At 48.4% G+C, this 25,495-nt stretch overlaps 1 protein-coding gene across 3 annotated transcripts in view; it reads right to left on the reverse strand.

The window, feature by feature from the left end:
- The window catches only part of CEMIP (cell migration inducing hyaluronidase 1), a 161,180-nt gene that overhangs the window by 56,380 nt on the left and 79,305 nt on the right, over window positions 1-25,495 (reverse strand). For 2 of the 3 annotated variants that reach the window (XM_086364209.1, XM_086364210.1), the window contains exons 2-7: window positions 12,525-12,634; window positions 9,881-10,027; window positions 9,227-9,365; window positions 8,261-8,497; window positions 3,982-4,161; window positions 694-764 (exon numbers count right to left, since the gene is read on the reverse strand). In XM_086364209.1, coding sequence (XP_086220335.1) covers window positions 694-764; window positions 3,982-4,161; window positions 8,261-8,497; window positions 9,227-9,365; window positions 9,881-10,027; window positions 12,525-12,618 — 868 coding nt within the window. In that variant the 5' untranslated portion in view covers window positions 12,619-12,634. Of the gene's footprint in view, window positions 1-693; window positions 765-3,981; window positions 4,162-8,260; window positions 8,498-9,226; window positions 9,366-9,880; window positions 10,028-12,524; window positions 12,653-25,495 lie in introns of those variants that run through there. The other variant, XM_086364208.1, reaches the window with a different exon arrangement.

A 25,495-nucleotide genomic window follows, 5' to 3' on the forward strand; every position in this document is an offset into this window, starting at 1 on the left:
GGCAGAGAAAGCCCCCTGCACACATAGATCTTGAACCACTTCTTCATCTTACTGTTTTGTTTTTTTTTTTTTTTGGCCACAAGGCATAGCATGTGGGATCTTCGTTTCCTAACCAGGGATGGAACCCATGCCCCCTGCAGTGAAAGCACAGACCACTAACCACTAGACTGCCAGGGAAGTCCTCAAAGCATCTTTTTAGATCAAAATATTACTCCTGCTGGTTCTGACCCAGTTCTCATCTTTCCTGTGTCACTTGCTTGGGATTAAACGGATGATGATCTCTTTGCAAATGTAAACATTATCTTAGTGATCAGCCTTAAACCAATATGGACTTTTGCCACTCACGTAACCTGGCCATTAAGCAGCTAGTCACTCAACAGTGTGTTGGGAGATGGATCAGCCACATTTTGGGGAAGGAGAAGGGTGTTTGTTTGGTCATGTGCAATTTTTGCGATCCCATGGACTGTAGTTCGCCAGCCTCCTCTGTCTATGGGATTCTCCAGGTAAGAATACTGGAGTGGGTTAGCATGCTTTCCTCCAGGGAATCTTCCCAGCCCAGGGATCAAACCTGTGTCTCTTATGTCTCCTGTAATTCTCTACCACTGCACCATCTGGGAGGAGAGTGGTTCCAAGAGCCCCTGAGCCTATTGGTCAGAAAAACCCAGGGGGGAATGGCCTTTCACCATTTATTACCATGATACTCGATGTGGTCTTCGACGGAAGAAGAGGGATTTCCTTTCACAGTTAGGAAACTCCAAGGGTGTCTGAAAAAAAGACAACAACAAAAAGTAAAGTTTTCACCTGTCTGAGCCTGTACTGGAGGCAGAGTTAACATAGTGTCATAGTGAGGCTGTTTGGGGAAATGAGTTCCCGGGCTGGGCTTCCCTTTTCCAAAAGAACAAGAGCCTTTCTCAGCAAGCCCTGGCTTTCCTAACCATTTGAAAGGCCATCTGACCAGCCTGATGTTTGTGGATCCTGAGCCTCTGCAACTCCATTCTGGCAGTAGATGGGGCATGAATCACAAACAAACAAGCCCATAGACCCACATACCACTTGCCAAGCTCAATGAGGTCCTGAAGCAAGTGCTCTGAGTCCTTCAGGAAAATAAGGAGACATGCTCCAAGGGAGAAAGGTTATTTCTCTCCCAAGTCAAGCTTGAGGAAAACTGGGCAGATGTGTCTGAGTCCCCAGCAATCAGCACTGGGCCTTGGGAAGGAAAGAGATGTTTTTTTTTCATGAGGAGCGAAGGAGGAAAAAGAAGTGGTCTGATTTTGGAAAGTTGTACACTCTTCTTCTTTCCATCGAAATGTGCACTGCTCTAAGGCAGGGAGGTTTTCTTATCCATCTTTATCCAACCTCTAATACCTAAGCCAGCCTCTCTCTTACTATGAGTTATCAATAGCTCATATTTGTTTGATTATTTTTGTTTTGATCTCATCTTCAGATCAAAGGTTGGGGTTCATTGAAGTTGGGGATTAGACTGTGTCACACTTGTTTAAAAATCTTTCAATGCCTACTTTCTTGGATAAAGAGCAAGCTTCTTGGCACTGAGCAAAAAGCCATCCTGTGCCCACCTTGCCAACTTCATCTCTCTTCCTTCCCCTTCTTGTTCTTTCACACATCATCATCAATTCTTTTATGTCTGCCTTTCCTTGAGAGCTCAAGACTTCCCGCAAGACCTCATGACTTCCTGTAAGAACTCAGTAGGACTAGTCCCTTCCTGGTGCTTTATTTCAATTTCTGCTCAATAATCACTCCCTGGATGAACTGGGTCTAAGTTTCAGATCTTCTGCTGACTTTAAGGGCTCTGAGTTTCTCATTCAAAGTGGGTCTATATACAAATGAAGGGTAACAATGTAATTCCCGTCTATGTATCTCCTTTATTCATAGAACATATTAAGAGCACCCATCCTGAGCACTGAAGAATTAATGCCTTCAAACTATGGTGTTGGAGAAGACTCTTGAGAGTCCTTTGGACAGCAAGGAGATCAAACCAGTCAATCTTAAAGGAAATCAACCCTGAATATTCACTGGGAGGGCTGATGCTGAAACTCCAATACTTTGGCCTCCTGATGCAAAGAGCCGACTCATTGGAAAAGACCCCGATGCTGGGAAAGATTGAGGGCAGGAAGAGAAGGAGGCAACAGAGGATGAGATGGTTAGATGGCATCACCAACTCAATGGGCATGAGTCTGAGCAAACTCCAGGAGATAGTGGAAGACAGGGAAGGAAGATAAGCAACAGAAAAGGGAAAATATCAACTTCAGATCACATGGATGTCTAGAGAGGACCCACATGCCTCTCCTCCACTTTTCCTATTACTCCTACACCACCAATTCAAATCAACAGATAGGTCAAGAGCTGGAGGCACATTTAGCATCCCCAAAGCTTGTTTCCCTATCTCTGACACTGATCCCTTTTTTAAAAAGTAATAATACCCAAATAAGTTTACTGAACAAACCACATTCTCCCTCACTGAATTGATATAACCTATGTCATACATTGGGGCTTCCCTGGTGGCTCAGCAGGTAAAGAACTGCCTGCAAGGCAGGAGATATAGGAGATGTAGGTTCAATCACTAGATAAGGAAGATCCCCTAGAGGAGGAAATGGCAACCCACTCCAGTATTCTTGCCTAGACAATCCCATGGATAGAGGAGCTTGGCATGCTGCAGTCCATAGGGTCACAAAGAATCGGACACAACTGAGCGACTGAACAACAACAATCCTTTCCATGGCTCTTGAGAAGAGTTGCTAGTGTTCATTGAGTTTTACTCTGTGCCACCCACAGTGGCAAATACTTTGCTCATATCATCACCTTCACCTTCCCCAGAGTCCTCTGAGCTGACTCCTGAAATATCCCATTTTACACATGATGGGGACAGTTCAAAGAGAGGGTGAGTCACTTGCGTGCCATCACCTAGGAGGAGGTCCAGCCCAGACTGAAGATTCAGGACAAATTGGATGCCAGATCTTGGCCCTTCTTCTGCTGAGGCCATATGTAGCCAGTCTCTTTGTGGTTCTACCTCTTGGTGTAGATGAACAAACTGGCCTTTTGGCTTATATGACAATGAAATAGCAATGCCCTCAGTTTTTATCAACAAAGGAGCTTTGCAATACTACAGTGTCATTGTCATCTTTGGCTGCTCAAGTTTCCTGCCCAAATCCTTCCAGAGGGAGTTGCCCATGGGCAGGTGGAAAACGCACCCTGGAACCCGGAGCCCTGCTCCTGCCCGGGGGGGCTCCACCCAATCAGTAAAATTGCTTTGCTCAGAGCCCAGGAAAGCCTCTGGCCTGCCCCCATCTTGCCCATCATCTGCAGAGCCGAAGGACAGGGCGTCTCTATCTCCAACAGCCACGGGAAAGATGATCTCAACTTTCCGCTAAACCAAGATCTGATTCAACACGATTCAAAGGTGTGGCTACTGTCGGATAAACCATAATGCATTTATCTTCATGCCAAAGTGTGCACACCGCCAGAATCAGGCATGACGCTGCAAACCCAGGCAAACAAAACTCGTTCTGGAGCACATCAAAGTGCCCCTTCTGCTGGGAGGATCTTGGCAGGGCAGAGGCACTTCATGTAGTCTCTAAACAGATGTCTGCCAACCCCAAGGCACGTTATGATCCCTTCGCCAAAGGAAAGGAAAATGATCATTCATTGTACATCTGAGGCATAGCTCTTACCTTCAGTAGATACTCAATTAATATTTAGTAAGTGACTGAATGAAGAGTATACATACACAGAGAGCTTTGAAGTTTGAAGAGTGGAATATGCTTGTAAGAAAAACTAGGTTCCCTTTAAAAACAAGTCATAATACATCCAATGCAGATGGATGTGTGTGCCTGCATCCTCCAGGGTCACCCTTGAGGGTCACGTGGCCCTGGGGAAACCAGGAAGGAAGTTAGGTAAAGTCTGTCTGGGCTAGCGTTGCTTTAGTGTTCTGGAGCCTAGGGAAGTGATGGAAGTGATGACCGATACCTGAATCCAAGGTGTAGGAAGTGTTTGCTGCCCAGTTTGGTCATCGCCTTCCTGGCCACATCATCCAAGTTTCGAGAGCCTTCATCGTTCACAGCAACAGAAAGGATCCTGCCATCAGGCACGGCATTTAAATACTGGGCCAGACGCTCACTCTCTTTCTTGGATCTATAGGTGTCAAATCTGAAAGAGGCAGGGAGAAGGAATATTAACAGTCCTAACAGCAGTGCAAAAAGAGAGCTCTAAGCACCTACCTGTGGTAAGACAGCTAACATGCCATCCAAAATCTCAAGAGTCATGATTTTTAAAGAGAAGAGCTTTTATTACAGCAAAAAAAAAAAAAATCATCTGAGACTTGTCAAAGGTAATCCATCCTCACACATATAAAGCAGCTATGAAATGGATCTCTCAAAAAACCTACACCGCAGGTGACAAGAGTTTACAAAGGAAAGATAAAATTTTGCTATGATCCCAGCTCTAAATATAAAGCATACTTACTAAGTATAAAGATTTTGTACAATGGCAATGAACATTCCAAAAGAATTTGTCTTGGAACTTAACAAGCAAAATAGTTCTACAGGGAATCTAGAAAAATAAACCAGCATGAATAGCCAAGATTTGAGAAAAGGAAAACAAAGGCGGTTAGGGGATGTGGGTGAGGGGATGTGTGGATGCTCAGGGGTCCTCAAACTTACTTTTAATTGTTTCCATAACCTGGTCTGACCCCACCTAGGCCCCTTCCTTCTCCACTGATCTTTCCCATGAAACGTCTGCTACAATCCTAGCATATCTCAGGGTCTCATAATCATACCACAAGCCCACTCCTGCCTTCGCTCTATCATTCTAAACTTCTCTTCAGCCAATCAAATGCTTACTACCTCCCCAGAGCTGATCTAAGTTCTTATTTCTCCAAGTAACCTTATGCAAGTAACCTCCAGGTGACCAGGTCTCAAGTGACCATAGCCTTCATTTCCGTGTGTGTTTGCTGCTGCTACTGCGCCACAAGTAATCCATATTGTACTACTTAACAAGCAGCGCTATATCTGGAGAAAACCAGAGTTCAAAAGAATGAGTGCACCCCAATGTTCTTTGCAACACTACTTACAATAGTCAGGACATGGAAGCAACCTAAATGTCTATCTACAAAGGAACGGATAAAGAAGATGTGGTACATATACACAATGGAATATTACTCAGCCATAAAAAAGGAACAAAACAACACCAGTTGCAGAGACATGGATGGACCTAGAGACTGTCGTTCAGAGTGAAGTAAGTCAGAGAGAGAAAAACAAATATCGTATTATATCACTGATATGTGGACTCTAGAAAAATGGTACAGATGAACCTATTTGCAAAACAGAAATAGAGACACAGATGTAGAGAACTAATATATGGACACCGAGGGGGGAAAAGGAGTGGGATGAACTGGGAGATTGGGATTGACAGATATACACTACAATGTATAGACTAGATAACTAATGAGAACCTACTGTATAGCACAGAGAACTCTACTCAGTGCTCTGTGTTGACCTAAATGGGAAAGAAATCCAAAAATGAGGAAATATATGTATACGTATAGCTGATTTACTTTGCTTCACAGCAGAAACTAATATAATATTGTAAAGTGACTATGAAAGTTAATAATAAAAACTAAAATAAGAATAAATTGAGTAAAATATAATAAAATTTTTAAGAAAGAAGCAGCATCCAGGAGTCAGAGCACAACTGAGTAGACCACTCTCTCTCCTCTGAAGGGAGGAGCTCTCCGATAGCCTTTGTGCCAACCAAGTGCATCCTGGTTGCGTTACCCCTGGGCTGAGGATTGCTCCACCCCAGGCCAAGCAGGTGGCTGTCACCAGGGGACCCATGGGGGCAATTTAGTGACTCAGGGTCTGGGCAGATCTGGGTTTGAATCCCAGCTCCAACACTCCCAAGCCTTGTGATGCTGAGCTCCTCTATCCAAGGGATTCTCCAGGCAAAAATACTGGAGTAGGTAGCTATTTCCCCCTCCAGAGGATCTTCCCAACCTAGGGGTCAAACCCATATTTCCTGCATTGCAGGCAGATTTTTTTTTTTTTTTTTTTTAACCATCTGAGCCACCAGGGAAGTCTCTGAGCAAATTTAGCCTCACTCAACCTCAGTGCTCTCATCTGTATAACAACAGAATCACCTCCCAGGGCATTTATGAAGATTCACTTATATATGGTGGAGAAAGCGGTTAACACAGGGTTTGCACAAAGTCTAGTGATTGTATCATTGTTACTGATATTCACTGGAGGGCAAAGTGAATGGGCCAGCCTACACCATATCACAGCCAGCTCTTGCTGCCTTCCTGTGGACACTCATGGCTCCTGCCCTGTTTTTGAGGAATTCAATATCCCCATCCTCCAGCAGCACCAGAACAGCTGTGTCTGCTTGCCCACTCCAGCTGTGCCCTTCTTCATGTCTCTTTCTCTCCAAGTGGCCTGGACTGGCCTCTGCAGGGTCTGGACAAGAAGCCCTGGGAGCTTACTGGTCAGGTCTAGCCTCTGCAGAGTCTACCAGCTCATACCCAAGCCCGGAGAGAGGACAGGGAGAAGAGACTTGCTGTTTCTGCCTCCTGAATATCTCTCCAGTCCATCCACTTCTATCGGCGCTGCTTCTACCTGAATCCTTGCCAGCGACATCTTTTGCCCAGACCATGTGGAAGCCTCTGAACCACCTCTGCTAGCTTTACTTTTTAAAAATATAATTTTATGTATTTATTTTTGGCTGTGCTGGGTCTACCTTACTGCGTGTGCTTTTTGCTAGTTGCAGGTCGCAGGGGGCTACTCTTCATTGCAGTGCACGGCTTCTCGTTGCAGGGGCTTCTCTTGTTGTTGAGCACAGGCTCTAGGGCACTCGGGCTTCAGTAGTTGCAGCACATGGGCTCAGTTGTTGCAGCTCCCGGGCTCTAGAGCAAGACTCAATAGCTGTGGTGCAAGGGCTTGGTTGCTCTGTGGCATGTGGAATCTTCCCAGACTAGGAATCAAACACGTGTCACCTGCATCGGCAGGCAGATTCTTTACCCCTGAGACACCACGGAAGTCCTGAACTTTACTTTAGCTCTCTGCAAACAATCCACTCTGTACGGAACAGCCAATTCTTTCAATTAGAAGGTATTCTTCTTTATTTTTTACTTCTTTTTTATTTATTTAATTTTGCAAATTTTTAATTGGTGGATAATTGCTTTACAAAGTTGTGTTCATTTCTGCTGTACAAAAATGCAAATCAGCCATAAGTTTATGTTAATGTATATATAAGGAATCTAGAAGAATGGTACTGATGAGCTTATTTGCAGGGCAGGAATAGAGATGCAGATGTAGAGAATGGGGAAGGAGAGGGTGGGACGAATTGAAAGAGTAGCACTGACATATATATACTCCCATATGTAAAACAGAGAGCTAGTGGGAAGCTGCTGCATAGCACAGGGGGTCAGTGTGGTGCTCTGTGATGACCTAGAGTGGTGGGATGGGGGAGGCAGAAGGGAGGCTCAAGAGGAAGGGGATAATGTAAATGTGGTGGTTTAGTCGCTAAGTTGTGTCTGTCTCTTACAACCCCATGGACTATAGCCTGCCAGGCTCCTCTGTCCATGGGATTCTCTAGGCAAGAATCCTGGAGTGAGTTCCTTCTCCATAGTTATGGCTAAATCAGATCACTTTTTTCTTAAAGTATTTTGGTGGCTTTGCATTCTACTAAGAATAAAACCCACCTCCTCACTGGGCCTCCCAGGCCGCACACCTGCCTCTGCCTGAAACTCTGACATCATTGCATGTCGTTTCCACCACTCTCTGCCCTCCCATCTCTCTGCTGGCCCTTCCGTCCTATGAGAACATCACACACTTTCTCAGCCCTGGCCCTTTGCACTTGCTGCTCTCAGTCTTGAACAATCATTCCCTGACTCAGCCTCACCCCAAAGTCCTCGGCTCAAATGTCTCTTGTTTACACCTGGCTCCCTGACCACGTGATGTAAGATGACCTTCCTGAGTTACTCTGCACCACCTATGTCTTCCCCCTAATTACCAATGATCCGAGCCTGAAACTATGCTGTGTGTACGTGTGCATACGTGTGTGTGAATGTGCCTGTTCCTGTTCAGTTCAGCTTCACAAGGAAGATGCCCCGGGAAGGAGAGACCTAACTCCTTGAGATCAAGGATTTCTGTTTTGCTCACAGCTCAGCACCCTGAGTGGCCTCTGGCTAGGACACACGTCCAGTAAGTGTGTGTTGAATGAATGAATGTGTTGATGTGAAGGCAAACCTTACCTGTCAGAATGGATGACTGTTCCTGATTTGGGGTCGATGACATGGACAATAACTCCACGGTGACCCCAGCTCCTTTCAAAAAAATAGCCTCCCTCTTCCAGGCCACCCGGGTGAAGAGTCTTGTTCAGAAATGTCCAAGAGAGCTTCTTCTGTCCATGCAACTCAAGGGTACCTCCTCTGTCGACACCAATGTATTTGAGGCCAAAGTAGGGGTCTAGCTGAATGCCATCATCAGCCCTATGAGAGAAAACGGCTCTCTGTGGTTGGCCAACATCTCTGTTTAGTGGCTGCTGAGCCCAGAGGGGATGGCACTGCTGCTGACTCCCACTGTGGCCACCGTAGAACCAATTACACCTGGTGACCGCCCAAAATCAGTAGACATAGCACGAGCAACCAAGATAGTCTCAAGCCAGAACAAAATGAGTCCAACAGGCCAAGCAGAAATACTCATCAACAGTCAACATGTTGGCACTTCTTTCCAGGTCTAAGTGCATTATATTTTGGTCCATATCAGATGTGGAATCACCTGGACAACTACTGCATACCCTGTGTATTCTTGGCTACTACTTCTGAGAACTCTCAATTGCTTGGTGATGGAGCACAGCCAGAGGCAAATGCTGCCTGGAATTTTTCTTTATCTTGTCCATCAGAGCCTATTAATAAACATTCACAGAGACTCCCTGAGCCATGACATGATTAGAAAGCAGCTGAAAGGCTGGCAGGGGTTTCTGTAACTTAAGTCCAGACCTGAGCCACAGTAAATAAAATACCTCGTGTACCTCTCCAACTCACCCAAATTGCTAGTGTCTGTCTTGCTCGTGATTGTGATCTGGCAAGATGTAATGACAATTCCTTTCTTGCACTAAAGGCTTGCTGTCTCACCTTCCTCTCTTCTATGGACAATCTCCCCTGCATCAGATCCAAGGGTGGCATGTTACCCACAGTAGCATGGGGATGTCTACCCACCTTCCATACAAAACGATGCTGAAATTGCCCTGGAAAGGGCAGAGGGCACTCCCAGCATGCAGCTCTCCTCCGCTGTCAATCAGGATGTGCCGGGTACGCAGAACAATGGCCTCATCTTGGTCTTTAATGACTAGCTTTCCTGAAGAGGTAGGAATGGAGTGAGGTTGAAGAACACAAGTGTTAGTGATGAGGTTCTAGCAGAGAGACGGGCAGACCTCCTGAGCCCCCATCTCCTCCAGGCAGGCAAGAAGGCCTCCTTCATGTACTTCTGTGTTTGCTTTGCTTATGATGTTAACTTTCCTCTGTCTTGCAATGGGTAAATATTGCCTGCTTGGTCTGCTGCCTTCACTGTGTGCTCTGCCTTCAATGAGTAAGCATCTGAAAGTCAGATAAGCAGAACAGCTCAGAACACCAGTAAGGAGTTTCCTCTATAAATGCTTCTTTCATTAAGATTGGACTCTGACAAGGCATTCCTTAAGTGCTTGGAGTTGATGGTTATCTCCAACAACCAGATGCTCTGACCTGAGCTCTAAGCATGTGACATTTGTTTTGTCCATCTAAAGTTATGGCAACCTGCATCTATCTGCTGGGCTCAGAGGCAGCAGACCAGAGAGATGGGACGGGAAGTACTGGGGGAAGGAGATTTTGACTTACCTCCATCTGAGATGCGGATGGAGTAGACTGTGGCAGAAGAGGTGAGCAACAGTGCTCTGCCCTGGCCTATATACACATAGTGGGCTGGATCATGGCCAGGATTCCAGGGTTGCAACTCAGGCCACTGATCAGGGCACTCAGCTGACCCTGCCAAGTACAGAGAGGTGTCACTGCCACCATCCACCAACCTCCCCAGCAAGGATGGCACAGATCATGGGGTGGGAGGAGCTATCATGCACTTTCATGGCTCTGGCCTCCTCCCTACTAGAGCTAAAAGCAGGGCATTAGAGAGAAAAGAGAACCCCTGACATAGGAGCCCTGGGATTTAGCTCATGCTCTTCATTAGTTCATCATGCATTTTCTGTGAACTTCCTTCTTCTGGGCTCAGTTTTCCCCTTTATCAAATGAAGGGCAGACCAGATGACTCCTCAAGATATTACAGGATCTAAAGTTAGACAGTGATATACCTAGATTACTTGTATTCCAAGGCATCCTTTCCCCTGGAAAGAATGTTTGAAAAGTTGGCAAAGCCCTTTCCCCTTCTGCATGAGAATTTGACTTTTAGTTAATTTTCTCTCCCTGTTTCCCTGGAAACCTGAGAAAGATGGTATTCTATAAACAGTGCTACTAAGCAACATTAATTATAACAAAAGTGACCCGATTAGTCAGTGGTATTTAAACCAGGAACTATGAGGTACGATGGTAAAGAATCTGCCTGCCAATGCAAGAGATACAAGAAATGCATGTTCAGTCTCTGGGTTGGGAAGATCACTTGGAGAAGAAAATGACAACCCAATTCAGTCTTCTTGCCTGGAGAATCCCATGGACAGAAGAGCCTGGCAGGCTAGTCAAGGGGACTATGAAGAGTCATGACTGAGTGACTGTGCACACACAGTCGTTATATTTATAACGATCCTGCTGGAGATGTCTTACTATGGGCTTCCCTGAGTGCAGGGACTCTGATGACTGGGCACATCCCACACGGCAACCCTGAAAGTTACATCTATGCAGTTGCTATAAGAGATACTGGCTCTGGTGGGGCGATTCCATACCTGTCCAATGATGGCCCTGTTTCCTCTCACCTAAGGAGCTGTTACCTGGGAAACCAAAGAAGATAACTTCTGGGAGGCTTGTGGGATGTTACTAAGACCACTCTGATGAAAGAGGAGTGCCTGATGAAACACCAATGGCAGGTAGTGTTTCTGTCCTAAACCCTTCAAAGTTAGCCTGATGCTCAGCATGGCCTGCAGGATTCCCTGGTGGCTCAGCAGTAAAGAATCTGCTTGCAATGCAGGAGACATGCATTCAACCTCTGGGTTCAGAAGATCCCCTGGAGGAAGGGCATGGCAACTCACTCCAGTATTCTTGCTTGAAGAATCCCATGGACAGAGGAGCCTAGCAGGTACAGTCCATAAAGTCACAAAGAGTAGGACTCGACTGAAGCAAGTGAGCACACAGGCATAAGCACGGCCTGTGGTAGCCTCATGAGTCTGAATGTTTAACTGAACTCAAAGCACCTGTGGTGGGTGTTACACTGCAAATAGAAGCACTGGAAGGAGTCCCTCCTTCTACTGCTCAGAAGGATCTATACCCCAGTGGGGTACCATGTACGGTGAACAGAGAAGACTGTCTCAGAAACAGGGGACTCTCCCTGGACAGCAGGGGAAAGCCCAGAGGGAAAGCGATCAGAAGAGGCCACGGGCAAAACAACATGAGAATGCCTGCTCAGTGAACAAGCCTCAATGTACTCTTCTCTTTCTCTCACTAGGGATTAAGTTGTGAGCCTGAAACAGTAGATTTTTAAATAACTGGGGAGGGGATGGAGGAGCAGGAAGGTGTGTGTGCATGCTAAGTCACTTCAGTCTCGTCAGACTCTGCCACCCCATGGAATGTGGCTCACCAGGCTCCTCTGTCCATGGGATTCTCCAGGCAAGAATGCTGGAATGGGTTGCCATTCCCTTCTCCAGGAGATCTTACCGACCCAGGGATCGAACCTGGGTCTCCTGCATCACAGGCAGATTCTTTACTGTTTGAACTACCAGGGAAGCCCATGATCTTATGCACTGTATCTTAATGGACCAGATCTTATGGCAAATCAGGAAGGGAACATGAAGGTCAGGTGGCTCCCAGATGGCAGGCTGGCTGGCAGCTGTGTGTTTTTTGTCTCTTCCACCCCACCCTGAGTGTTTGATAAAATTTCAATTGGTTGCCATCCTTTAACAAGTAGAGAGCTTTTATACAAAAGTCTATATTTCTGGCTTCTCTTAAAAATTCAATAGATCCTGAAGAAGGTGCCCCCCTTTTCCCATGTGGGGACCATTGGCCAGGACTGAGAAGGGTGAGTTCCTTAAGAGGGGCCTGCATTCTACAGGTGACCACATCTCTACCTGGCCAGCTTCACTGCATTGCATCACATGCCTGGCACCTGTAGACACTGAATTTGAAATCCCAAAGGCTGACTGATGCAACCAAAGCACAGGATAAGACCTGCCCAGGGTCATTGAGTTAGCAGGGTTAGGCCAGAACCCTGAGGCCCTGCCCTTGCCCCAAGGCTCCTGCTCCTGGCCCCCGGCCCCTTGCTTCCAGAAGTGGCTACACCTTCTTTGTTGACAGGCAGAGGCCCAGATACTGTGCAGTGGCTTACCTGTGGATGCAGTACCAGGAAAGTGGGCCAGGGTGAACCAGCCGATGGTCAGCATCACCCTAAAGGAGACGTCCGGCCTGTGAGCAGCTCCCATCCTAGCAGAGTGCTCCCTGAAACAGAAGCACACCAAGTCAGACCTGCAAGCTTACCAGGCTGGAGTCAGTGTGTGGGGCAGACACACACAGAGACACACAGGGCACATGCACACACAGAGGCCATGCCAGCATGGGCACCCTCCAGCCGGCCAGTGCGGAGTCCTCAGCTGCCATGACTCAGGATTGGGCAGATTGGGGCATGCCAGCCCCGTTATCAACTTCCTGCCTGTGTCCTGCAGCTCAGAGACCCAGTGACGGATGGAATTTCATCCTTGGTGCTTGACCTCGCTACCCTCCAGAATAAAGCTTTGGTTTTTCTTCTTCTTAAGTTAAAAAACAGAGAAAACCAAAAAACACTCCCACTGAACATATGCTAGAAAATAGATGCCATTAACTTCCTGTGTGATTGCAGCTGATTTGATCAACCTCTCTGGGCTTCAGTTTCCTAATCTGAAAAATGAGGCTGTGGACTAGCTGATTTCTAATGTTGAGAGTCCCTTGGACCGCAAGGAGATCCAACCAGTTCATCCTAAAGGTAATCAGTCCTAAATATTCATTGGAAGGACTGATGCTGAAGCTGAAATCCCAATATTTTGGCCACCTGATGTAAAGAACTGACTCAATGGAAAAGACCCTGACACTGGGAAAGATTGAAGGCAGGAGGAGAAGGGGACAGCAGAGGATGAGATGGTTGGATGGCATCACCGACTCAAGGGACGTGAGTTTGAGTAAACTCTGGGAGTTGGTGATGGAGGATGCCTGGGAAGCCTGGCATGCTGAAGTCCATGGGGCCACAAAGAATTGGACATGACTGAGGGACTGAACTGAACTGACTGAATGTTAGTCTGTGCTTCTAAAACAAGTCTTGATGATAATATTGAGATCTTAAATAGGATGCCTGTGTATTATAAACCCTTTTAATATTACCCATCCAAGAGGAAGGCAGGGCAGAGATAGTTAATTGTCCCCTAATGTCCATTTTCCCTGGAAAAGAACCCCTGTGTTTTGTCTGGGCACACAGCCCCCTGGAATAAAGGCTACCTTCTTCAGTCTCTGGAATTGTTTTAGCCAATATGGCAAAAGTACAGTGTGTGAATTCCAGGATATGTCCTCACAGAAGGTGGGAAGCCTTTCTCCATGCCCCTCCCCCCATTCCTGCTGGCTGGAATATGGATATGATGGCTGGATCTTTAGCAGCTATCTTTGGCCACGTAGGTAGTTGGAGCCATGTGCTGAAGATGGTAAAGCAGAGAGTAAGAAACTAGGCTCTGACCCCATGGAGAATTGACACAGCCCTAGACTCTGGATTTATTTTTCTGTGTGACAGAATTAAATGAATTTTATTTCATTTTTATTTTATGAAAGCCACTTTTTTTTTTTTTTTCCTTTTACTCAGACAGAAGCTGACTATGGGAATTTGTCTAGGTAATCCTCAAGAGAGGAACTTAAAAAAAAAAAAAAAAAGATGCCTGATGTTCCTTTCAGAATGTACCACTCTTGGAGAAAGATCTCTGTCCTCAAGTACTCTGTTGCACACTAGAGTATGTAAACGAGGCTGGGAGAGCAGCCTGCTCCAGCTCCCCTGCCCATGTCCTCAGATCCTCCCCGGAGCCTGAAAACAAACAGATATTCTCCCACACGGAGGAATGGGCCAGATGTCTCTCATGCCACGCAGGCTCCTGCCTCTGAACCAGCTCAGGGATAAATCTGATCATCCCTGACCTCCCAGCTCCAGGTGAAGTGCTTTGTGTGAGTTCAGTGAGTCGGAGTAGGCAGGAGGGTCTGAAACAGAACGCCCTGGCCTTGTGCCTGGTCCCTCCCGCACAGGTGCGCTGGGGAGGCTGGGGAGGGAGGCACAATGCTCTCAGCATCAATGTCCACGGTGTCCTCCTGGCAGGCACCCTGCCTGGCCCTGGCCTGACCTGGAGAGAACAACAAGACCCATTCTAGTCGCCTCAACAGAGCCGCTGGAGTGGGGCATCGAACAGTGCCTTTCTCCCCACGGTCCCCAGAAGAGGAGTGTCTGTTTTCACGCTCTTTGTAAGAGAAAGAAGGGGACACTGGGGACAGGAGTGTCTTGTGGTCCTCAGGGAAAGCCAGGCCCCAGCTCTCGAGCCTCCATCTCTTCAGCAAAACCAAAACTGACTTGTTCTTTGCTGCTAAGAAGCCCCAAGCCATCCTGGGGCTTCACGAACCTGAACTTCGGGCCATGAGCTAGGAGAGGAATGTGGCCGGCACTGAGCAGGGCGGTGCCTGGGGGATGGGAGGCACTCTGGGTGTGGGCACTCCTCCAACCTTAACTGCTGGGTGACCCTCACCCAGGCATGTGCTTCTCTGGGCCTCAACTCCCCATATGCAGGGTGGAAGGTTGGGATACAGGGACTTGTGGCCCTGACACCTTCTGATTACAGCCTAGGTCATTTCAGAGACAAAAATCATCAGTTTCAGGATGGATGTAAAAACAATTCCACCTGGCAGGATAATGCTCAAAATCTTTCTCCTAACATGAAACAGATCTGCTGTGTCTGAGGCACTGGAGGCAGAGAGAACTGCACCCCCCTGCCTCAAAGAGCTCATGACCCCACATTGCCTGGGGAGGGGTGGGGTGGTCCTCCAGGCTTTTGTGCCCCCCGAGTGGCTCCCAGGGCCCTGAGCACAGAAACATGGAGAAAGGTCCTGTTGATATGCATCCCAAAGGTTCTCAAATTTCACTTGGGACTTCTTCCCCAGGGGAGGAGAACAGCTTTTCCACTTGGCCACTGAAAGCTCTCTGGCAGCGGGAGCTGGACTCGGCTTCTCCAGCTGGCAAGATATGGTCTGGAAACGGTGCCCAGCCGCGGAAGGCCTGGGAAGCACGCAAGTTGGCTAACAATGCTAGAAGCTTCCTTGGGGAGCTGCTGGCTGGAGCCTGGCTGGTTCCTGCTGGTCGTGAGCTGGCCCCTTCCTTGCAGGGCATGGTGAGCCCCTCAGGTAGAGTAGTGTGCAGGAGGAAAGACTGGAACTCCAGGACACTCTGCTTCACAAGGCTTCACAATAACAAGCTAAAGTTTTCCAGAAGCTTGGCACCCCCACTCTATCCAGCTGTAGCTCCGAGTGTCTGCCAGGCCTCCTAGGAACGCGGAGGGGCAGGGCGTCGCCTGCCCCTGGCTGTCTCTGCCTCTCCTCGCTGCCATCACACAGCCGGGGCGGGGGCTCTGCTCTTCCTCCAGCTGCCTTGGGGTAGTAGAAGCCATCACCTGAAGGAGAAGAGGAGCACGGGGTTATTCGAGCCTCCACAGAGGCCCCTAAACCCCGAGAGGAGCAGCATTAGCAGGTCCACGCCCCACAGCATCCCCGCCCCCAGGGGGAGGCGGGCTCTTGCTGCCTGCAGAGCCTGCAGCCTGCAGAAGCCAAACTCTCTTCAGGGATTACCACGAAGAGAGGGAGGAGAAGGAGGTGGGGTAGGCTCAGTGTAAGCGCTGAGGGGTGGAGGGTAGGGAGCAGGAGAGAGTGTGTGTGGGGAGGTGCGGTAGGGCTGCAGGGGGACCTGGAAGCTGCTTTGGGCGGTGGGACAGCCGTCACTCTGTCACACCTGCACCAAGGCAAGTCTCATTTTCCGCAAACCTAGGCTCAGCTCAGAGCAGCAGGACACTGTGGGGACCTGGAGCACAGGCCCCAGAGGCCTCCTCCAGGCCAGCCATGCAGCTCAACATTAGGAAAACCATTTGACCACTCAGGCCTTGACTTTTTTAACCCATAAAACTGAAATAATGCCTCTTAAACTCCAAGGTCCTTTTGATCCTCGCTTGAGGATCAAACGAGAGGCTCTATAGAAGATGATAAAGCTCTGGGCCTGACCTGTGGTCAGTACGCAAGTTGTGGGAACTGCTGGTATGAAGGATGCTTGCTACCAAGGGAGAAAGCCTGGGAGATGAACTCTGAGAACCTGGTCTGAATTCCAGCTCTCAACAGCCACGTGACCTTAGACAAGTCATTCAACCTCTCTGGGCCTTAGCTGTCTCATTTTTAAAATGGAAACAATAATACTACCCATAACCAGGTGGGTTTCCCTGGTGGTAAACAATCTGCCTGCAATGCAGGAGACTGGGTTTGATCCCTGGGCTAGGAAGATCCCCTAGAGAAGGAAATGGTAACCCTCTCCAGCATTCTTGCCTGGAGAATCCCATGGACAGAGAAGCCTGGTGGGCTACAGTCCACGGGGGTTGCAAAGAGTCATACATGACTTAGCATCTAAACTACCACCACCACCAAGCGACTTGCCAGTTAGCATCAGGCTCACAGAATGTAGGAGCTGATGGAATTAGAGACCCTTTCCAGTCAGCCCTTGGCCGTGCACCTAACCATGTGGAGAATTTGTTAAAATGCCGATTCTCATTCCGTGGGTCTGGGGTGGGATCTGATTCTGCATTTCCAATCAGCTCCCAAGTGAGGCTGCCTCTGCTGTTGGGCTGTGGGCCATGCTTTGAGTAGCAAGGATCTTGTGCAGTCCCACCCTCCCATTTTACAGATGAGTAAACTGAGACCCACAGTGCAGAAGATTGTTGCTTATAATCAGGAGCAGTAAATGGATCAGAGAATTGCCATCTGACTCCAAATTACGGGGCACACACCACCCTCCCGGCCACCCTGCTTGTTTGGGTAGACAGGGAGAGATAAGACTGGGCCCATTTCTGTTTCAGCCCCTGTTTCAACTGGGGCATTGCTTTCAGTCACAGTTTGGATAGTAAACATCAGGAACCCTTTATACTTCCATAAAGTCTTAAAATTATCTTCCCCAAACAAAATACCTCCTCTGAGAGGGGAAATCCCCAGTGGGGAGCCACCTGCAGAGCCAAGGAGGACAGTTTCATGTGATGAGAGAACTTCACTATCACAGATCACTCCCACCCCCAAGAATATCTGAACAAATCCTGTTGGGTCCTCTCATCTGATCACCAAATCGGCCACCGGGGCTGGTAGCGTCAAAGCCTTTCACCATCACAGCAGGTAGGAAGGCAGGTCTGTAACCAGTCTCCCCTCCTGTTCATGTAACACACATGGTCTATGCACCCCACAAGTGGGCGCTGCACTGGTCCTGGTGGAAAAGGAAGTGAGATCCCTGCTCCCACAGGGATCTTGAGGTCCCATTACCCTCTGCATCAAGCATCACAGTCTAAATGATGAGCCTGACTCTTCTGCAAACCAGATGTTCCCTAATGAAGAGTTCCTCGATGACTTATTGGAGGTTAAACACTGGAGTAAACAACTGAGCCACATTGACATATCTAACTTGCCCTTTGGTTTAGAGCTAGGCTGTCCAATACACTAGCCACAAGTCATGTGTGGCTATGGACATTTAAATTAAAATCAGATACAGTTAAGACTCAGTTCCTCGGTCAGGCTAGGCACTTTTAAGAGTTTGGTCACCACTGGTAGCTAGTGGCTACCGAGAGGTAAAGAGTCTGCCAGCTACTGCAGGAGAGGCAGGATACGGGGGTTTGATCCCTGGGTCAGGAAGATCCCCTGGAGGAGCAAATGCCACTCTAGGATTCTTGCCTGAAGAATCCCATAGACAGAGGAGCCTGGCAGGCTACAGTCCATGAGGTCACAAAGAGAGTCAGACACAACTTAGCTATGAAACAAACAACAGCAACCATGTTGGGCGCATGGATCTACAACATTTCCATCATTGTAGAAACTTCCAATTTAGAGCCTCGATACTCAGAGTGGTTTAGAAGATCAAACTAGAGTGAGCTTTGAGACGGTTCAGAGCAACAGTTTTTACGGTGGCATTCTTGACTCCACCTTTCAGAACCTCAGATTCTCAGCCCCACTGCAGACCTACTGACCGACTGATTCAAACTCCAGGGGTGGGCCAGCCATCTGTGTTTTAACAAGCCCTCCAGGGATTCTGATGTTGCTCAAGAACCACCAGTTCAGAGAATCAACTCAGTCCAGAGACACTTGTCAACCACCAGTTAAGTGTCAACCTCAGGAATGCTTGAGAATGCCTTGGCTAAGCACGCAGGCTGTGTGACAAGATCCAAATTTAAGCCTCAGATCTCCCATTTAGGAGCTGTGGGTGAACTTCACCATTCATTTAACCGTCAAGCCTCCATTTCCTCAGCTGTAAAATGGGGGAATCCTTGCAGCTTCCTTTCAAGGGTACTAGACGGATGAAGAGATACAGGGAAAGTGAGTGGTCTGCTGGACTGGAAGCTGCCATATGTCAGTTTATCACCATCATCCCTGTCTGGTTTCCCTTCAATGCCTGATGCAGCCAGTCATTGGCCTGACTTAAAATGGGATTTTTACCTCTTTCACTGACAGATGGGTAGTGCTATGCCATTCCCTGAGAGGTACCGCTACACAAAAATGCTTTCTCAAAAGCTCAACACAGAGGACTTTACATAGGAAACTCATGCCCAGTGGAGTGACGTGTTTATGGAGCTGGGGGAAAAGTACAAATATGACCTAGTAGACACCCCACCCTGGGCTCTGGGCAAAAGTTCTGCCTGGACAATGTGAAGTGTGGCAGACATAGCAGGCCTTGGGTCCTGAAATAGCTTTCTTATTAGAAAAAGTACGAGGGACTTCCCTGTTAGTAGAGTGATTAAGAATCCACCTTCCAGTGCAGGGGGCACGGGTTTAGTCCTTGGTTGGGGAATTAAGATCCCACACATGCAACTAAGAGTTCTCATGTCACAACTTAAGACCCTGAGTGCCAACTAAGACCCAGCGCAGCCAAATAATTTTTTTTTTAAGATTTTTGGCCAGGTAGGGGAGATGGCTGCCCCCTCTGAGACCCAGTCCTTTGGGTTGGTTGTTTGGTTCATGTTTTATTTCACAAGGGCTTGGCTTATGACTCAGATTCAAGCAAAACAGAGCTCCCAAAAGGGAAGAGGAGGGAGACAAAAATAAATAAATAAAAGATGACTTATTGACACTCCCCACTATTAAATTACCACTCTTCTGAAAGATTCCATGGATCAAGACACAACATCTGTGGGGTGAGGGGGTCTGTTGGGAAGGTGGCAAATGGGGAGAAGGAAATAGTACTCAAAGCAGATCTGTGTGGGACTCCCCTGGCGGTCCAGTGGCTAAGTTTCCCCACTCCCAATGCAGGGAGCCTGGGTTGGATCCCTGGTCCGGGAACTAGATCCCACATGCCACAACTCAGAGTTCACGTGCTGCAACTGAAGATTCTGCATGCTGCAACTAAGACCTGGCACAGCCAAATAAATATTAAAACAACACACACACAAAAGAAGAAAGCAGACTTGTTCTTGGTCCCAGACTGTTACACCAACTTCCTGCTGACCCCGGATGGACTCGCGCATGCTCTGTTAACTCCTTGACTAAAATGTTTTTTCTCTACCACCATGCTTCCAGATGCCACACTTGACCTTTGGAGATTGGCAGTTTGTTTTAAGATTCCCTGTCTACCTCCCCTGAGGAATTTGCCCCTGGCCCTAAAGTCTACAGCAATTGCTTCTTCCTCTTCATCCACAGCTTACTGATCAAACCTTTCTTCAAATTCTCTCATTCTATCTTTGGAGCACCTCGATGTCTTCCACACTGGGCTACAAGCTCCTGAAAGGTGGCCACTACATAAACCCATTTTTCTTTCCTACACCCTGGCACACAGTGGCTGCCCACTGGATGTGGACAATGAACAAATGGGTTTGCCCAGAGATTGCTGGAGGAACAACCCACTTGGAGGTTTGCCTGCTCTGTGACTTTGGGCTCTGTGTCCAATGCTCTCTGAAAAAACAGGTGGGAGTGCTGAAGCAGAAACTGGAGGCACTGAACAAGCCAATATGTTTTTAAATTATAACTCTTTTTCAAAACATCCTTTTAAGGCTTGCCCTCAATTGAGGAAAAAAAGAGTAACTTCCCTCTTAAAACTGGTTTTCTTTTTTTTAAACTTTTAAATTTTGTATTGGAGTATAGCTGATTAAGGTCTTCCCAGGTGGTGCTAGTGGTGAAAGAACTCGCCTGCCAATGCAGGAGACTTGAGAGACACAGGTTCGGTCCGTGGTTTAGGAAGATCCTCTGGAGGAGGGCATGGCAACCCACTTCATTATTCTTGCCTGAAGAATCCCATGGACAGAGGAGCCTGGTAGGCAACAGTCTATGGGGCTGCAAAGAATCAGACATGACTGAAGCGACATGCATAGCTGATTAACAATGTTGTGATAGTTTTAGGTGGACAGCAAAGGGACTCAGCCATACATATACATGTATCCATTCTCCCCCAAACTCCCCTCTCACCCAGGCTGCCATACGACACTGAGCAGAGTTCCCTGTGCTCGACAATAGGTCCTTGTTGGTTAAAACTGGTTTTCTGCCCTATGATCATGGAGGAAGACAGGAAGTCAGATTACTGATATGGGTGCTTCTCCCAAGACTCACCAAGTCCAAGGCCAGCCTGCCTCTGCCACTGCCTGAGGTGCCCAGAGGCTGCAGCCAAGGATGCTGGCTTCTTCCAGCAAACCCAGAACTCTCTGGAGAGGGCAGTGCCTACTCTAAACATAACCCAGGACTTCCTTTGTGGTCTGGCGGTTAAGACTCCAGGCTGCCAATGCAGGGGGCATGGGTTTCATCCCTGGTCAGGGAACTAAGATCCCGCAGGCCGTGTGACATGGCCAAAAGATTAAAAAAATAAATAAAATAACCCAAGTGTCCTGTGTCCCAGTTCTTTCCATGCATACAGGTGTGGGGAGAAAGCACCCTGCTAGGCCAGCTGGGCCCCCCTCTACCTTGTCCCTTTGGCCCCAACATTGAGTCCGCAGGGCGCATGATGCTTTCTGCCATTACAAGATTGGTCTCCCAGAAGCCTCCCAAGATTGCCCTTCCCTGCCACTGGGCATCTATCTGGTCTTACCAGTTCATCAGATGGGGCCACAGATAAGCAATCCCCACCTGGAAAGACAGGGTACATTCCACCAGCCCACTCCAGCCTCCTCAGCCTCTTTCATCTCCTTATACATTAGTAGATAATCAGTAGATGTAAGTAGGTTTGAGGGGACAGGTCATTGTAACTTAGTCGCTAAGTCGTGTCTGACTCTTTTGAGACCCCATGGACTGTTGCCTGCCAGTCCATGGGATTTCCCAGGCAAGAATACTGGAATATGTTGCCATTTCCTTCTCCAGGGGGTCTTCCTGACCCAAGGATTGAACCCTTGTCTCCTGCATTGGCAGGTGGATTCTTTACCAGTAGAGCCACCTGGGAAGCCAGGAACTGCCACATCAAGGACAAGTTGAGCTGGGTTCCAACTCTGGCTTTGCAGGTCACAAACCACAGAAGGCACAGTAGTCCCACCAGCTGACGCTCCTCTCCTTGCGGAAGGAAAGCTCATCAGGGAGCCTGGGATGCTGCCTGGCTGTGGGGCTTTTGTCCTTTGCACCCTGTCCCGGGCAAATGCCCCGAGGTACAGCCATCAGAACCCTGTGCACCCCCGAGGCTGGCAGCTGGAAAGTCAGGTGGTGCTCAGAGCAGCCTGATCAGAGTCCAGTGACCCTCAAAGGGCATCCTCTCCCAGGACAGAGTCAGAACATGGAGCTGCCTGTGTCAGACCATGGGCTCCACACCTTCCCGGTGGGTGGTAGCCACTGTTCTAGCTGGATAAGTGATTGTAGCCAGAAACACTTCATCTGCTGTGTTTTTTAACCTAAAATACTAGCATCAGCAGTTGGTGTGGCACTTCTCCTGACCTGCGGTTGCCCCATAGATGTGCCCACTTGAGTCTGAGACTCCAGAAAGATTGCTGTGAAAATGCCCCAGCCCCACCACCACCACCACCACCTCCTGGGATATCTGCTGGCCCCCTCCTATCCATCCTCCACAGGGAGACATGTTGGCTCGATCCCACAAATACCTTTGTTTCAAAGAGCAGAAAATCCATGCTAAATAAGGGGGAGGGTGCAGCCCACACCAAGGCACGGCAGAAACAAACAGAGCGCGAGACCTGAAGCACCTTCAGAGTGACATTCAGGAGTCTGGACTTTATCCTGAAAGCTGGGGTGGGGGGTGGGGGACACTGGCAGAACAGAGGAGCCAGGGGAACACAAGTATTTTATAAGGATGCTGCTGGCTGGGACGGAGGGGAGGGATGGGCGAGAACCAGAGTGCCGCCCAGAGGACTCTGTTGGAGTTGGATGAATCCAACACATATTTATTGAGGGCCTCCTGTATGCTGGTTCTAGACGCTGGACTACAGAGGAAACCACTCAGGAAAAGACCCTGCCCTGGGTTAGGTTAGAGCTTAGTCTACTGGGGGTGAGTGGGAGCAGAGAAGGAATAAAGAACAAATAAGAGCATCCTGTATGTGTTTGATGCTGTCAAGAGCCATAGAGAAATGTCAAGCAGATGAGGTGGGGAGAAGCTGCTAAATTATGTGGATGGTTAGGGAAGTTCTCACTGAGAAGGTGACACCTGAAGAAAGGGACAGGGCAGGGGTTCTGGAAGGAATCCAGGCAGAGGGACCCACCAGGGGGATGGTGCTAGGTGGAGCTGGAGCTCAGGGGGGAAGATAGAGGATGGCAGGAAACCACACACCCAGGACAGAGACAATGCCTCTCGTCACAGCAGGGCCCGCCTGGTTCCGCGCTTCATCAATTATCCAGTCAGGTGGGGTTGGCTTAAAAAGGCCTGCTGTATAGGGACCCCTTCATGAATCACAACTTTGTTGTGGCAAAGGGGCTTGTGTAACTCAGGGAAGCTAGGAGCCATGCTGTGTGGAGCCACCCAAGATGGACGGATCACAGTGAAGAGTTCTGACAGAACGTGGTCCACGGGAGGAGGAAATGGAAACCCACTCCAGCAGTCTTGCCTGGAGAACCCATGGACAGTATGATAAGGCAAAAAGATATGCCACCAGAAGATGAGTTCCCCTCAAGTCAGAAGGTGTCCCATATACTACTGGGGAGGAGTGAAGGCAATTGCTAATAGCTTCAGAAAGAATGAAGCGGCTGGGCCAAAGCAGAAACAATGCTCATGTGTGGATGTGTCAGGGTGAGAGTAAAGTCTGATGCTGTAAAGAAACAATATTGCATAGGAATCTGGAATGTTAGGTCCATGAGTGAAGGTAAAGATTGACGGCAGGAGGAGAAGGGGGTGACAGAGAATGAGATGGTTAAATAGCATCACTGACTCAATGGACATGAATTTGAGCAGACTCCGGGAGACAGTGGAGGACAGAGGAGTCTTGCGGGCTATAGTCCATGGGGTCACAAAGAGTTGGAGATGACTGAGTGACTGGACAACAACCACCACCACCCTATAGGGAACTACATCTTCCCTCACTCTCAGTCCCTGTGGTTCAAGTGGGGCCGATTCAGTCACCCTGGTTCCCTAGGTAGACATGTGACCCAGCCTGGCAAATGAACATGCTCAGCTCCCCGGCTGTTGTGATTGGTTCAGGGGTGGTCACATGACCCGAGACAAAGAACTAGGAAAGTTGGTTCTCATCCTACGGTGGCTGACAAGCTTGGAACTGCTGGAGCCATCCTGGCTTCAGTGCAGGGAGAGCTTGCCTGACAATGAAGCTTGTACAGAGCAGACAGAACCTAGCCCTGGAGAGAGACAGCACTTGAGCACCCAGATCCAACTCTGCCTGAAGCTAGTCCTGTCCCCGGACTTCTCAGCTACCTGAGCCAATAAAGTTCCTTTTTGGTTAAGCCAACTTGAGCTGTGTCTCTGACATTTGCTATGGAAAAACAATCCTAAGGAGCCCAAAGGGGAGGGCAAGATGAAGGTTGATTCTTACAAGTCTCTTTGCTCTCATAAAGTGTCCATGTTCATAGATGAGGCCTCAAATGAGTTTTCTGGGAAAAGAGATTTCCTTTCTCCAATTGTGCACGCCCTCCCCCCAAACCTGTGTGTCCCTAGGAAGGGTGACTCACATTACGAAAAAAGATAGTCACTGCCACCACCGTGGTCCAGGACTTTTCTGTAGGATTCCACAAGAACCACCTAGCAGCCTGCTCCCCACCCCCACCCCAGTCCATCACCCACAGACCAGCCAGTGTGCCAAAGCATGACATGTTTTGGTGTAAAACCCTCTTATGGCTCCGATTGAATGTAGGATGAAGTCCAAACTCCTCGTCCAGCCCTGCACAGCCTAGCCTCCTCATCAACATGCTCTCATACCAGGCCCCATTCCTGCCCCCATGGCCACTTCATCATTTCCTCTGAAGATGCCAAGCTTCCTTCCTGCTCCAGGACTTCTTTGCATGCAGTCCTTGGAATGTTATCCTCCATTCCACTAATCGTCAGGTCTCAGTTAAAGCCCAGATGGAGTCAGCCAGGAGGGCAGACTACAAAGACCCTGAGTTAATCTCCTCTCATGAGCATACCAGAATCACAGCTATTTGCAGAACAACAATTGATGGAAACCCCTTCCCTTTTCTTAAAATTAATTTTCATTGGAGTATAGTTGCTTTACAGTGTTGTGTTAGTTTCTGCTGTACAGCAACGTGAATCAGCTATACGTATACATAATCCCCTTCTTTTTGGATTTCCTTCCCATTTAAATCACCACAGAGCACTGAGAAGAGTTGCCTGCACTGTACAGTAGGTTCTCATTGTTGTTGTTTAGTCCCTAGGTGTGTCCACCCCTTTGTAATCCTATGGACTATAGCTGGCCAGGCTTCTCCGTCTATGTGATTTTCCAGGCAAGAATCCTGGAGTGGGTTGCCATGCCCTCCTCTAGGGGATCTTCCCAACCCAGGGATGGAACCCACATCTCTTGCTTTGCAGGCAGATTCTTCACCACCATGCCACCTGGGAAGCCCAATATTTAGTGGTCCATCAGGGCCACCAGACTTAGGACAAGGGAGTTGGGCTGTGAAAGTTTCCACAAAGGGCCAGGGGCCCCAGAGGGCTGATGTGAG

The sequence above is a fragment of the Bos grunniens genome, chromosome 21, assembly GCF_055505025.1.
Source record: "Bos grunniens cultivar Pamir isolate PY7600 chromosome 21, Bosgru_T2T1.0, whole genome shotgun sequence".
In the NCBI taxonomy this organism is placed as follows: Eukaryota; Metazoa; Chordata; class Mammalia; order Artiodactyla; family Bovidae; genus Bos; species Bos grunniens.